This window comes from Octopus bimaculoides, chromosome 1 (genome assembly GCF_001194135.2).
Source record: "Octopus bimaculoides isolate UCB-OBI-ISO-001 chromosome 1, ASM119413v2, whole genome shotgun sequence".
Taxonomy (NCBI): Eukaryota; Metazoa; Mollusca; class Cephalopoda; order Octopoda; family Octopodidae; genus Octopus; species Octopus bimaculoides.
This window is the reverse complement of record NC_068981.1, coordinates 122,805,463-122,821,618: the sequence shown is the minus strand read 5'-3', so window position 1 is coordinate 122,821,618 and position 16,156 is coordinate 122,805,463. Positions and strand designations below refer to the sequence as shown.

The 16,156-nt window shown below is 34.3% G+C and overlaps 1 protein-coding gene across 4 annotated transcripts in view; it reads right to left on the bottom strand.

The window, feature by feature from the left end:
* Positions 1-16,156, bottom strand: part of LOC106881121 (neuronal acetylcholine receptor subunit alpha-10) — a 275,903-nt gene that overhangs the window by 76,592 nt on the left and 183,155 nt on the right. For all 4 annotated transcript variants that reach the window (XM_014931372.2, XM_014931406.2, XM_014931401.2 and 1 more), the window contains exons 5-6: positions 15,473-15,582; positions 2,760-3,298 (exon numbers count right to left, since the gene is read on the bottom strand). In XM_014931372.2, the coding sequence (XP_014786858.1) occupies positions 2,760-3,298; positions 15,473-15,582 (649 nt within the window). The remainder of the gene's footprint in view (positions 1-2,759; positions 3,299-15,472; positions 15,583-16,156) is intronic.

The following is a 16,156-nucleotide window of genomic DNA, read 5'->3' as shown; positions in this document are numbered from 1 at the left end:
GATGAAACGCAAAGTCGATTGTGGTAGATTTTGAAATCAGAACCTAGCGACGGGTGAACTACCGCTAAGCATTCTGTCTAGCGCACTAACAATTCTGCCAGCTCACAATAATAATAATAATAATGATAATAATAATAATAATAATAATAATAATAATAATAATAATAATAATAATAATAATAATAATAATAATAAATGCCCTGATACGTTACTAGGTACTGGCTATCATGGCTTTTGATCTTAAGGGATTGGAAGTGACATCATGTATATGATTTGTCTTGGTATAAAAGAAGGGCTACATCAAATATTCGACTCTACCACCAGATTTACTTGTCAGTTGCTTGACCGTAACCAGTGAACATTTCCTTTGGTGGTTGACGGTATGTGCATCTCTCATCATGTGCGGAGGTAGCGGGAAGCGTCATAGCCATGTGTTGAGAGAAAGTTTTTGGGGTTTGAATAATTCATCTCTGGAAACATGTTTAATTCGTTCAACATCCCTAACAAAACTTTATTCAGGGATCTTTTGAACAAGATGGGCTACTCGACCTGAATAAAACTCCAACTGGGCCCTACCTGCAAGGTCATGCGCCCTTTATCTTGAAATGAGATCATCATGTCGCGCACATATAGTAGTGATGCATGTGCCTGGTATACTCTTATCAGACGGACTCAACACTCAGACAAAAATAGGAGTACGTACTCATAAATGAAACATCCCCAGTACTAAATAGGAAATATACATAGTAGATAATCATACCCTCACAGTCACAGTTTATATTTATATACAGCTAGAATAGTTAGTGGGCTGTTATGAAGATAGATGTATGTGTGTGTGTGTGTATGTGTATATGTATATGCACATATATGTAGGCATATGGATATGAAAGTAAACAGATAGACATAGAGGCGGAAAAGTACATAGGTTATATGAACAGCCAAGCGCACATACAAACATATACACAAATGAAGACTGAAACACATGACCTCATACACACATATACACACACATAAAAGCACGTAAACAGGAACACGCAAACACAATAACACAGGAATTTGCAGAATACATACATACGAACGCACACACACTTGCATGCATGCCTACATACATACATACATACACACATATACACATACATATATGTGTATGCGCACATGCACTGACCCGCACACATGCGCACGAAAAATAAAACGAACGCAGCTTGAATAACGGACAGAGTCAACAACTATTGAAAAGATTCCAAGACGCAACGGAAATTTTAGAAAAATAAGTAAATGAGTGGAAATTTTACCGGTGAATGTGTTAAATTAAAAGGCACCAAATGAGAATGACTCTGCTCAGACACAATAGCATATATATATATATATAGAGAGAATAGTATAGATATATATATACACACACACACACACGCACACACAATAGTATATATATATGACGGTCCGTACAAGGTTCTAGTAAAACACGATTTCCAGAAGTCTCACGCAGTGTAACTGATCCCAGATCCATGTCATTTCGTGGAAAACCTCTTACCACACAGCGTCGCCTGCGCACAAACACGATAACAACATATCTAATATATGTTCATTTCGGTGTTAATTTGCTGTATTTTTACTCATTGACTTTCATAGGTTTCATATATTACATGCTAAATTATGATTGATATCAACTTAATTAAATGCACGAATATGAACATCAACGTAAATCATGTGCAATAAAAGACAACGAGAAAACAACAATAGAAAATAAATTACCAATAACAATTCTAATAAGAAAATGAGTGAGTAAGCTTTCCACGACATCGAATGAGCCTCTATATAGTTATTATTTCTGTTAGAAATTGCTGTGTAATTTGCTTCATTTTATATCGTACATTGTTTTATTAGACTAGAGGAATATTGGGTGATTTAGCCTTGGATCAATTATGTCGGAAATGAAAAGAAAGGCTAGACAATCTCTTTTCCTTTGTAATATCATTATTGGTGTATCTTCCCAACGTGAGTTGATCTGGAACCGTTCGTGTTGGAAGCAATGAATTTCCACCATGTGACGTAGGTAAATGAGTCGTTCGATCAACTAAATTAACAGCGCATAGATTAATATGAAACTGGTCGTGTATTTCTCAGATACTTGTACCTATGGCATCTTTCTCAAAACAAGTGAGAAACTTTCTGCTATGTCTTCCGTATAATTACAGGTAGAATCTACTTCATAGATGTTTATGTAGTTTCCCAACAATTTCACAAATACATCCTTCAAAAATGCGAATCGTTGGAATCGAACTCGGGACTCGTGTTTGCGAAGCAAACCTCTTAACAATCCGACCACACGGTGTCTACATATCTGGAAATAAACAACAATAAAACAGGAACGCTAATAACAATTTCTAATTTAGAGACTCAACACAGGGATTGTTAGGGCAAATTTGACAGCAGCTTGTTTCGAACTCAAAAATAGTGAAAGCGTTAGAAGAAATACTGCAAGATATTTTTCCCGAGATTCTTACATTTCTTACAACCCAGAAAATGTTATTGGTTTCACTTTGTACCATACGCTATTGTCATCAAAATTGTCGCAACTAAAATTTATTGATCTCCGCATAAACGTATGATGTATTAATGTTCACTTTAGGACAGAATGCTGAAATATATTCTTCTTATTGTTTAAATCCATGCAGCGTCTAACACAACACAAACATTTAATAGCACGCTAACAATATTAGTGACTAATACAGTGAAACATAACTGTAATAAAAACTTACCAATAAGTGGCAAAACGTCTGACGTGGGCGGCATATTTTCGGCAACAAGCATCATAAATACTGTCATGGACAGCAGTGTTGTAATACCCATGGTAACTTTCTCGCCAGAATCCGATGGAATATAGAAACCAAGGAGAGCCACTAACGTAATGAGAATACAGGGAAGAATCATGTTGAAGACGTAAAACAAAGGTCTACGACGTATTTGAATATAGTAAGTGATATCCGGATAAGGTTCAATGCAGCAAGAGTAGTAGACTAAATTCCATTCAACGTGAAGCTTAATGAGGACCCACTCGCTGTTACGGATGTAGTTGGAGATATCTCCTTCTTCAGAGTTCATGCGCAGCTGCAGCTGGAAACCGTCGTAAGTCCACGAAGCAAACTGCATCGAGCAATTTTGCTCATCAAAAGGAAAGTAACGAACGTCTATCCTGCACGAACTTTTGAATATCACCATTGACAACCACGTGACGTTGCCTTCACTTGTAACGATAACATTTGAACTTAATGAAGAAAAATAAGAAGTCACGTCGGCACTGCAAAATAGGAAGAGAAAAGTTAATGATACATTACAATGAATGTTAGGTGAACAAAAAATATACGACAATGTCATACACTTGATCAAAATGCACTTCGCCGAAAAGTTTATATATAAAAAACAACTGATCGCAGTTGTTCGAATGAACTATTAATTGAATTATAGGAAATAACAAGATATTTAGAAAAAATACTGATTTCAAATTTTGCACAAGGCTAGCAATTTCGGGGCAGTGAATAAGTCGATTACATCGACCCCAGTGTTCCACTGGTATTTAATTTATCGACCCCGAAAGGATGAAAAGTAAAGTCGACGTTGGCAGAATTGGAACTTAGAACGAAAAAAAATGGATAAAATGCCTCTAATCATTTTGTCTGGTGGGTTAAGAAACCTGCCAGCTCGACGCCTTATTTACAGGAAATATTAAATATAAAAGTAAGGTTATATAGTTTCGTACTGTTAAAATATTTTCATTATAAATTGTCGTATAGTTTATATGTATGTTTGTTATGTATGTTTGTTAGTTACCTTACTAGTGTTTAGAAACCAGTGTGTTTTGACTTAGAACATAGATATTACAGACATACATCTGAATATATTCACCATAACGAAGGATTTTATATGATGTAAATTGTTCATTTAAATAAAACATGTTGATAAAGAGTGATAGCATAAATATTTTCCTTTTAGCTTGTATTACGTAATTCGATTACTTGCCAATAATTCACTTCACTGTGTATTTTAGAAAATTTTCGTCGACATATCGTCTTTTTTCAAGTAATAGTTTTCAAGCGAGGATTTTGAAAAACTAACAAAAAACCATTTATTTATATGCAGGAGTATTTAACTGCCTATTTTTCCGACGGGAATGCAAACCAGAATAGAATGGCATCTAAATATTTGTTGTGCAGGAAACGTAATGCAACTGTTGTATGAATTTGTGTACTACAGTCATATAACTTGACAATATTGAACCAGGATGCATGTATGTTTATGTGTGTGTGTATGTGTGTATGTGTGTGTGTATTTATATATATATATATATCTGTGTACGTATGTATATTATATATATATATATATATATATACATATACAGATACACACACACACACACACACACACACACACATATATAAATACAGTCACACACAAATAAACATACACGTACAATAGTACACAAATTCGTTAAGAGTTTCCAGTGATCGTCATCACAAATATATATTTAATCTCTACTCTTGTTACACTGCTGCCTGTACATCAAATATTACGTCAGATGTTATTCTGTTATAGGTTTTCATTCCAGCTGAATTGTAAGAATACTGGAAATATATCTGGTTAAGTTTGTCCAGGTAGTCAATATAAGAAATAGCGCAGCATATGACTCAGTTCATTCACTCAAAGCCGCTTGCACAAACTTAGATCAGTTTTCAACACGTTCGTCCGAAGAAGCGCTCATCGCCCGCCAAATACTTTTAGGGTTCAATGGATAAAGACATGCTACCAAGTATTACCTATACTATCTTGAACAGAAAAATGATATTTAAGAGTAAATTTAACTCTGATTTCCAACGAAAATTTATGCCATTCCTCACATATCTTCAGTTGTAAAATGGAAATAAAACAATGGTAAGAGTAGCCTATCTAATTCTGATGTTGGAAATTTTACGGTTATTTTGAAAAAAAAAGCTGTAACTCAAAGACGATAGACAAGCATAAAAATGCATATTTTGCGAAGCCGCTTCCTTTCTAAAAGTTTACATTTAATTTGCTTATTCATTTCCATATATCTATGTTATCAGAATCACCATTGGAATTTATTTCTAGAATCGTAGTTTTCGTGATTATTTCTTATTAACAAAATAGTCATCATGTCCAGATACGTATTCCCATTTTCAACTAAACTGCATTGTCAGTTTTGGAAAGCCACTGCAGATGTATGTGGAACAAAATCCTGGGCTTGGTTTAAAAAAACGGCAATTAAAAATGAAGCAAAAAGCCCAGTTATAGCAGATCAAGCTCAATCGATAAAAACAAATTACTTTAGAAAGTGTATGTATGAAGAGGTATCAGAAAAATGTAGAGACTGTAGAATTTGGAATGAGACAGTGACACACATTGTTGAAGGATGTCCCAGTTTGGTCCAGGGAGAATGTAAGAAATTGAGTCATGACCAAGTTGTGAAATTTCTACACTGGAAGCTTTGTCAGAAATGGGGATTTAAAGCTGGAGGTACATGGTATGATCGTCAGTCGAAAGAGTGCTGGATTCAGGGAAATGCAAAATTATATGGGGTTTTCCTATAAGAAGTTAGAAATAATAGACCAGACATAACAAACGCAGATAAGGAAATGCGAAGTTTTTTACTAATTGCTCCATCATGTTCGTTTGATTCTAGGATTTTAAAGAAGGAGGATGAAAAACAAATGATTGAAGGAGATTGGGATAGAATGTCCTGTGGAGCTTCTACAGAAAGTTTGCGTTTTAGGGAGACGAAAGATCATCAGAACATGTGCTGCTCCACTTACATCTGGAGGTTTTGCCCAGTATTTCTTTTGAACATTCATAGAATATAACCTTTCACATTAGGTCATTTTCTGTATCGACATTAATTTAAATATCCACATTTATATTTAATCTAGATTTCATAATATTTAAATTTCAAATTTATTAATTTGTATGTTCAACATTAATCAAAATATTCAAATAAGCTTTTAATCAAGTTTATCTTGTATAGATAGGGAATGCGTATTTCTGGTAAGCTACTTAGAATATAACAACTATGTTTATATAACGTAATATAAAAATTTATCAGACGACACACCTAATAGTATATGTACGTGTATCATTTATATTCATGAACTGTTTATATTGCACATAATAAACATTTATTGTGTAGAATAATGCTATTGTATATTTAAGATGTATATATATATTGTTACAGGTGAATAAGCAGCATAAACAAAAAATACAATGAAATAGTATATTAATATTTTAAGTATTATGATATCAGTACACGTTGAAGATGATACTTCGATGCTGCACATTTAGATTTATACCAAAAGCTGTAGTTACACTTATGCATGTTAACTGATGTAGTGATCTGAGGAAGAAATGCATTTACACCCTGTTTACTGATCCATAAACTTATAAAATATAGAGGAAATAGGTTTACATTGTGATTCCTTTTTTAATATTACATCCAATAATCCATATATATCGGTAAATCTTTACTGGGAAACAATAAAATTGATATGTACATCATTTTCCCAGAACTATTTATATTTTTCTGTTTATTTATTCAATATGAGGTTCTTTTAAAGATTATGTACTCCTTTCTTTTAATACGTCTAGTAACAGAAGAATAATTAATTGGTTTAATATTTTTCTCTAGGATTTTTCCTGAAAAGTTCTATGCATCTATTTACTATTATACTATTGGCATACTGTTTGACAAGTATCGATGTATCTGAATAAATATCACCTTGTCATCTATTTACTATAGTTTGCTGATTAATATTTCTGACGGTCTAATTGCAATGTTTATTACAGTATAAAAGTTTCGTGTCAACATTTATGTTCTCGACATCGTTTGCAAAAGATTGTATTTTGTAGCCCTTATAAAATCGGGAGCTATTTGTTTTGCCAATACGTGTAGTTTCAGGTATAAAATAATCCACTACATTGCCATGATACAATTTTGATGTGATTCTAGTATTCTTTGGAGAACAAACATTGCACGATTATGTTGCCAGTCTATAGTGTAATTGTAAACAAACAAACACACACACACACACACACACACACACACACACACACACACACACACTCACACAGATACACAAACACACACACACACGCACACACACACGCGCACACACACACACACTCACGCATAACAACAACAACAAATAGTGAGGGATTATCATTCCGGGAAAAATCCTTCATATGGTCTCTGTTGGCACACCAGAATATCAATATTAGTTAGATAATCTTTTGGTCGGTTTCCAAGTTATGATTCATCACAATTCTATATTGTAATTCCGTGGCTGAGCTCCAGATAAACTGGTTTTTACTGATTGATATATAAGAAACAAGTTTAAACTAGTGGTCATTACATATAATTCCTTTATTGGAGCAAATTTGGCTTACAGCTGTTTCCAGTAGTTATTAGAATTACATTATTGATAAGTCTAATCAATTAGTCTCTTGATCAATTGAGGTAAATTGAACGACCTAAGAAATTTAATGCTACTTTCGTCAGAGCCATATCTGGAAATAACAAGCAGAGCACTTGAGGAATGGCTATTGTGTGGGAAATGTGGAGGAAGATTTGATGTCTTTCGTAATAAGAAACTGTTTAGAAAAAATAAGATGAATAGCTACAAATAAATTAAGTGTATATATTTTGGTAGTTCATCGGGGCAAAAACTATGTTATTGTAGTACTTGTTTATAGATATAGAATGATGACACATATCATTCTGAAAGTGGTTGAAGTACAGAGGAGACTAGCATTTGTAGTTTGTAAAAATCTTAATCGATAACTGTTCTTATGAGACTGCACGTATATTATTGTATTTATTTGTAAGTGTATGCTTGTATGTGAATATGTGCATATATATCCGCCTTCTTATATTTCTCTATATTAATTTAACTGAGGTAAACAATGAGCCAACAAAATCAATTGCGGGATGCCTAAAGATTCCTAGCGGTATTTTAGTTATGAAAACAACAAAATCTTTATAAATTTCAACTCAACACAATTTATGAGTTAAAAAATGTGATGTTACTGAAGAAAAATTGTATCCTCAAGCAGATATCTTTTCTGTCTTTTCTGTAATACCAATATTACAAAATTCCCTGTGTCTCTCTCTATCCGTCTATCTAACTATCGACCTATCTACTCTCTCTCTCTCTCTCTCTCTCTCTTTCTCTCTCTCTCTCTCCCTCTCTCTCTCTCTCTCTCTCTCTATCTATCTATCTATCTATCTATCTATCTATCTATCTATCTATCTATCTATCTATTTATATATATTATTTCTCTTTTTCTCTCACTCTCTCACACACATACACACAGTTAGTTTACAATTTAACTGATTGAAAAATTACCTCTAGGAAGCTGAAATTGCACGTTCACTAAAATATATAAAAAATGGTAAACAAATCTTTTATTTTGTTATTAGCATAATTAAATTTGATTCAAAAGATTAATTATTTCTACTTGCAGCTAAAGATACGTTGCGCTTTTATTTCTCTGTTATTATAACTATCCTCCTGTGCTGCAGGTCAAATTAATTTTCATTTAACGGATACACGTGTCCATTCTAACTTTAAGACGTCATACTGAAACTTCTAATCACAGGAAAATGATTGCCTTAGTTATGAGTGAGAAATTTATGTTCATGATCAGATTGTTCTGTTTATTAACAAAATATCCTAATACATATAGTATATAGGAAGAAATAATGTATATAAAGTTATGAATGGGCATAATTAACAGTATTTGCGCATAGTAATTATCGATTGTTATTTGTGAAATGGTTTCATCGTTGTAGAAATATAAAATGTGAGGCCTGTAGTCTTGTAGTTACATAATCCAATGTGTTGGAAGTTTTTAGTCTTCATCCCGATTCGATAGACTACCAATAATATACTCTGTCAAACCAATGCATTATGTGTGACTCATAAATTTGAAAACGTCACAAATATAGTAGTTCATTCTTCTTATTTTGCATATCGGTTGCTAAAAGGAAGAACGAAAGTGTGTTTAATTTTTAATCACCGTCTTGTGGGAGAAAAGGCTAAGAAACAACGACTTATAGGCTTTCTATGAAGAAGAAATCCAGAGTTACCAAGTCGTCTCAGACGGTAGACGTCGTGAAATCTACTAAATGCACCGAATATATGATGGATTAAACCAAACACACACACACAAAAAAAAGATGGCACCATTTCACATACTTTATATTCTTGCATATCACAGGTCATGTGTCGAACCCAGTTTACGACCAGCATTAATTAACCAATCCCCGACGCGATGTGGAGAAACCTGGAACCGCATAGGTTTGGCGCAAACTAACATTTTACTGTATAGGCAATACAGCGCTATTGTCTTTTGAATTATGAAAATATTAATCTTCTGGCTGCTAGAAATACCAACCAAATTTAAATGATTGTCTGAAGTCATTTCTCTACACCTTTGCCATTAATTTCAGTAGAATGTATGAATGCTACTATATCTAATTCCGTTTTCTTCAGAGATCATAACGTTTGTATCTAGATGTGAAATTAAATTATAATTTGTGTCGACGCCCCCAGATGATGAAGTAGGCTAGCCCAATACGTAGATATAGAGGGAGAAGTCTAGACATCAGGAGAGTTGAGAAGAGTTCTTCAGAGTTGAGTTGTCGAAAGCGGAGTATTTTGAAGTAAGTCGGAACGTTGAATATTTGTTTGTTGAAAAATTGGTTGTTAATTATTGCTGTTTGATTGTTGATATTGTTCGTGAATTGTTTTTTTTTTCTCTTCCCATTGGGGGAAAAATGGAGAAAACGCCGGTGGATGGCCACAGTTATGCGGCCGCAACTGGAAGAGGAACAGAGGAGGGAAAATTGGTAACAATTGAAATTAAGATGGAGCCGAAGAAAATGAAAAAATATGAGAAGTTGCTGGAGAAAGTCGGAGAGACGTTGAAGTTGACGCTGCCTGCAGAACTGACAAGCTGTGTAATAAAAAGAACTGTGGTATTCAAAACAATGAACATCGCAGAAAGAAAGATAGAGCTCGCGACAGTGGAGGAGATTGAGGAATGTTTGAAAAGTATAAGGAAACAAATGTTTGAAAAGTATAAGGAAACAAATTTATAACAAAAGGAATAAAGTATGCTACCGTGGAGGTACGTTTTGCAATAGAGGAAGAAGCAATTAAGCACTCCACAGAGGCAATAAGGTCGGAAGAGGGGAGTGTTTTTGCCTTCGAACTGTGGCAAACGTGTGGCCAGAGTGCGAGTAGGCAAAGTGCCTCCAGAACTAAAAGAATCATGGCTGCTGACAGCAATAATGTTCAGCATGAAGGAGGAGGCCAAGATACTGAAGGCCATATGGACACAAAGTATAGATTACTGGGGATATGGGATTGAGCTCATTATCCAAGCAACAGTAGAAGATTTAAATAGAATCATTGAGTATATAGTGCTGCTCGACGACTTGAGATTGAGATTGGAAGTGGAGGGCAGGCCGCCTATATGTTTTGCATATGGGGAGAAAGGCCACATGAAGGTGAGGTGCCTATAGAGAGAACAGACGGAGAAGCAGGAGAACATGAACCAGGTAGTACAGGTGGAGATAGAAGAAAATACAACGAAGGTGGGATACACAGTGGCGGAAAGAAAAAGAAGTGGAAGAACGAGCCCGCCACCAGAAAACCAGAAACAGGAGAAAGAAGAGGTGGAAAGGAAAGCTGTGACTAGAAGAAAGGCAGACGAAGGGGTGGTGGAAAAAGAAAGCGAGAAAGTAATTGAAAAGGTGTTCGAGAAGGAGTTACAGAAGGAGGAAACAGTGCTAAAGACGCCGGTTGTCCCAGCGAAGGTAAAAGATTCGGGAGTGCAACTGTGCGAGGGTGAAATGGAGAGATTGTTCAGAGTTGAAAAGGAAAAGACACCAGTAGTGGAAGAAGAAAAGAAAAAACCAAGAAGAGGAAAAAACAAATGGAATTTTGTGACACATGCAAAAAACAAGGAGACGGAGAGAAAATTTGTAAATATCAAACTTATTATAAGAGTGAAGTTACCCACGGATGTGTACTCCAAGAATGAGAAGGCCATTGTTGTCGATAAGGACACAGACAAGAGACTGAGAGACATGTACGGAGACAAGATTGACCCGTCAGGAGTGTTGGTGGAGTTCGACAAACGTCCACCAGAAGTCGAGGTAAAAGACTTGGAACCTTTCATGAGGTATTAAAAAGGAAAAAAAAAAGAAAAAAGAGTAAAATTGTTTTGTTGGGGAAAAAAGAAAAAGCAAAAGGAAAAAACAAAGGAAAAAAATGAACAAAAGAGCCCAAGAAAAGCAAAAGCATTTTCTGGAAAAAAAAAGAGGGAAAAAAAGATAATTAAGAAACAAACAATAGAAAAAGTGAACGATGCTAAATAGAAATAGTATATATAAATGTTCAAATGGTACTGCATGGGAATGGGGCCCATGCAGCCATTTCATTTCTTCATTTTTATATAACATCTCATTATCGTTTTATTTTTTTTTGTCCCCATTGTGGTGTTGTGTCTGTCCTTGTAGTGTCCCCCTCTGTGTTGTGGCCGTAGTGCCAAATAAAGAAAGGAGTTAAGTAGAGGTCATCCGAACGTGCGATATAACAGTGGCGACGAGTATTTCGTAGCTCACACAGCCACTGTGTAGTATTACGATATAACAGTGGTGACGAGTATTTCGTAGCTCACACAGCCACTCTATAGTATTGCGATATAACAGTGGAGATGTTCCAGCGTGAGTTCGAATCTCATCCTCGTCGCCACTGTTACATCGCACGTTCGGTTGACCTCTACTCAACTCTCCCGACGTCTAGACTTCTCCCTCTATATCTACGTATTGGGCTAGCCTACTTCATCGTCTGGGAGCGTCGACACAACATAACTATACGAAATTTTTATTAAAAAATTTCAGCCTATCTACAAGCGTACACACCCATAACCACTCTTTCACAGAAACTTCTTTGAGTGAATTAGCTATTTATTAATACGTGCATACACATAATAGAAAGTCTTTTATAAGAAGTTAGTTTCTGTGAAACAGGACTTGAACTTGTTTTCTCTTGTTGGTCGAGGAAATTTTGTGTCTTGTTTAGTCATTAGTCTTGGTGCAGAGTAGGTTTAATTACCTCTCTTAAATTCATTGATTTGGAAATGAGAATCAATTAGCTTAGTACAGAATTACTAATATAGCGGGATGTTGACACAGGATAGATCTTGGTTAATTTTGCTTTTATTAAACAATTATCCGTATGCAGTGAAGAATTGTCTTTGATCAACAATGAAAATATCCGTTTGCGTGCAGGGGTCTCATTCATGCTTGTAAGAGAAGTAAGCCAGTTGGATTATATTTTTCTATTATTCACTGGATTTCTTTTTATTTTGCTTCAAAATCGCTTTTCTCAATACATCCATTTACTAAAGAGCGGGGAAATTAACTATTCTCTTTCTGCTCAGAAATATATTGCGTAACAATGGTACTAATTATATTGATTGCATATGTGATACTTCTATATGGATGGTTAGAACGTATTTTGAAAGACAGTTGACCTTTTTCTTATTAAAGGATTATTTAGCAGCTATTAGTCCTAAGGTGATATATATTTTGGTCATAATGTTTGTATTAGTTCTAGCAGTAATGGTCGAATTCAATATAAGTAGTAACTATTCTCTTGATTGTATATACATACACGTCATGTTTGAAACTTTTTATTTCTTGCGAGATTTATAATACAGGTTCATAATACGGATATCAAGTCCTAAAATGAACAAAAGAACGACTGACTGCGTGGTTATAGACAGGTGTGTATGCTCTATGTGCACATTGTAATGCCTTCGTATGCGTGTATAATCGATGAAATCACTCTTAATCAAATAATACTTGAAAATGTGAGCAAATGGAGCCAATCTTTAGATTAAAATTGATTTTCAGTCGCACGCATGTGAAATATTTACTTTCAATTCTTTTATTGAGACGACTTACTGAAGGTAGATTATTATCGAAAAATTTAGATTAGTACTGAGGAAAGCAATATGATTTCATTTCAGTGAAATCATATTACTCATGGATAATCCATTTAATTATATGTTATAACATGTAATTAAATGGATTATCCATGAGTAATTTATAACCAAGAGATTTCTTATGTAATTATTCATAATATTGTTCATACTATCACAACTACATTGTGTCTGTGAATTACCTTGTTAATAATAGCTACATAATAAGCCACACCGAAGGAAAGCTAAAACTTAGCAACTTATATGTTAAGTCGCTGTTTATGTGCCTAGTGAGATCACAACAACTATAGTCTTTTGTCGCAGCTATTACTTAGTTTCCGAAAACACAGACATTTCCCGAAAAGATAACGAAATAAATGCACAATGGAAGTAATCAATTGATACCAAATTCCGAGAGAACACGAACGAGAAAATCAATATCCTAACTGAACGTACTAACTATAATCGACCACATCTAAATTTGAACGTATATTTACCCCAATAAACACTGTCCTTAGCGTTAATCGGATAAGAGAGGAATCGCTTCATGAATTGAGTGCTTGTGTACAGTAGTAACTCTACAACAGGAATTACAAGTAAGTGCAGCAATACAAGTCAACGAAACATGTATCTGTTCTACAACGATGTTTCTCTATTGGTGAATTAGTTTGCAAGCAATTATTTTAACGATTAAAGGAAGCAACAATGGAATACCTACCTATTCAGGGTACCTCTACTTAGCCGAGCGTCTCACAATATTTAAATTATAGATAATTATTGTTGCATATGTTGCATTTTCTCAATAATGAAAACTATACATAGAGATGACGTTTATCAGGATTTCCTGCACTAGATCCAATAGAATACATTTTTAGAAAAATAATACAGTAAAGCTACTCTGATTGGTATCGATATAACTCGGTGCAAAATCTCAATTCTTTCAAGAATATTTTTACAATGAGAGTAGATATGAAAAATGAAATTTTTACGGAACTCTAGCATATTTTCAGACAGTCTGACATAATTTTCCATGGCTGAAATTACATTAGTAATTAATATTGTGTAACTGGTCAGCATATATAAACTGAAATATAAAAGGTCAGCATATATAAACTGAAATATAAACTTTGCAAGAACCGAGATATTGATTAGAGAGATTATAGGGATAAGGGAATGGCCTACAGTGTTAGTTGTGATTGTTGCAATTGAAATGATACGCAATGTCTGTAGGGAAAGACAATGGCAGATTAACGATAATGATTGTGACACGCAGGTTCCAGAAAATAGCATTACAAGTATCTGCAAATAGAGCTTGGATATTATTTTACAAGGTTTACTAACATTTCGAAATGTTTATTTCATTTGAACATTTTTACGCATTGCATACATATACTTATCAATTGACCTGTTAATTTATCTTATAAACTTTGAATAATAATAATAACAATAATAATAATAATAATAATAATAATAATTATAATAATAATAATCATAATAATAATAAGAAGAAGAAATTAAGGCAAATAAACCAGATATAGTTGTCAAAGATCATGAAGAAAAAAATGCTTTCTAATTGACGTATCAATACCAGCAGATGACAACGTTTCTCTAAAAGAAATGGAAAAACTTTCAAAATACAAAGACCTGGAAATAGAGGTAACTCGAATGTGGAATCTAAAAACAGAAACAATTCCTATTATAGTAGGTGCCTTAGGTATAATAAAAAAAATATTCAGACAAATACATAACAAAAAACACCAGGACTTACAAATATATATAACATACAGAAAATTGCACTACTGGGCACAGCACACATCCTACGCAAAACACTTTCAATACAGTAACCATAAGAGCACCACAGCAAACCACAGCACATACCGAAGGCGCACAGAGCTGCGCTCGGTAGTGAAGTGAAAGCACGTTATAAAAATAAAACTACTGAACAATAATAATAATAATAATAATGGATTCAAATTTTGCCACACATGAGCAGCAATTTTGCGGGTAAGGGATGAGTTAATTATATCGACCCTTGTACTGGATGACACTTATTTTATCGACCCCGAAAGAATGAAACGTAAAGTCGGCCCCGGCGGACATTGAACTCAAAACGTGTAAATCGGAGAAATGCTGTGAAACATTTTACTCGAAATGCTAAGTATTATTCCAGCTCACCACCTTAACCGCTTGAGCGCTGACCTCCTGAGCGTCATTTTATCATATACCTGGCGCTCCACGAGTGCTACAGTAGAGAGAAAAATAAGCCATCCACCGGTAAACTGGTGTGACGCGCTCAAAGGGTCAATAAAAATAGTAGTAGTAGTAGTAGTAGTAGTAGTAGTAGTAGTAGTAGTAATAATAATAATAATAATAAGAAGAAGAAGAAGAAGAAGAAAACATGAAAGCTACTTACTTATTGTATAGTAGTATATCAGGTTTCCAGACATCTGTAAAAGGAATCCGGACCACTTTGATACCGTTGTATTTGTCAGGATCCCATCGCAGATTAACGTCTAACCAAACCTACATTAGAACAGGAAGGATTCATTAAGTGATGGGCAAGGATTTATAGAGTCAAACATAATCATAAAACATTCTCAGCGGAGACATAAATTGTGTTAAAATTAATCATAAAACATTTTTAGCACAGGCTGGACATTAAAAAGAATTCCGATTTGAAAGTGTATGTTTTAATGGAAAAGAACAATCTAAAACCAAATTAAAGATCGTTAGCATCAGCGTTTTTGTGTAAAAGTCCACTTGAACCCACATGATTTCGAGTTCGATCCCTTTGCATAACAGATTGGGCACATGTTCCGTAGAGTAGCCTTCCGTTAATAAATGTTTTGCGAGCGGAATGTGTCAAATACAATCTGCATGAAATTGATTGTGCATATATATATGTATATATATATATATATATATATATATATAGGTGAGAAAGTTGGTATGTGAAAGCACGTGGTTGGATGTATAAAAGATAATAAGAGTGAAAAAACTACAAAAGGCTTGTGTTACTTGGTTAAAGTATATATTTAAATTATGTCAGAAAAATGTTAGAAAAATGTTATAAAATCTTTTTGGTATATAAACATTG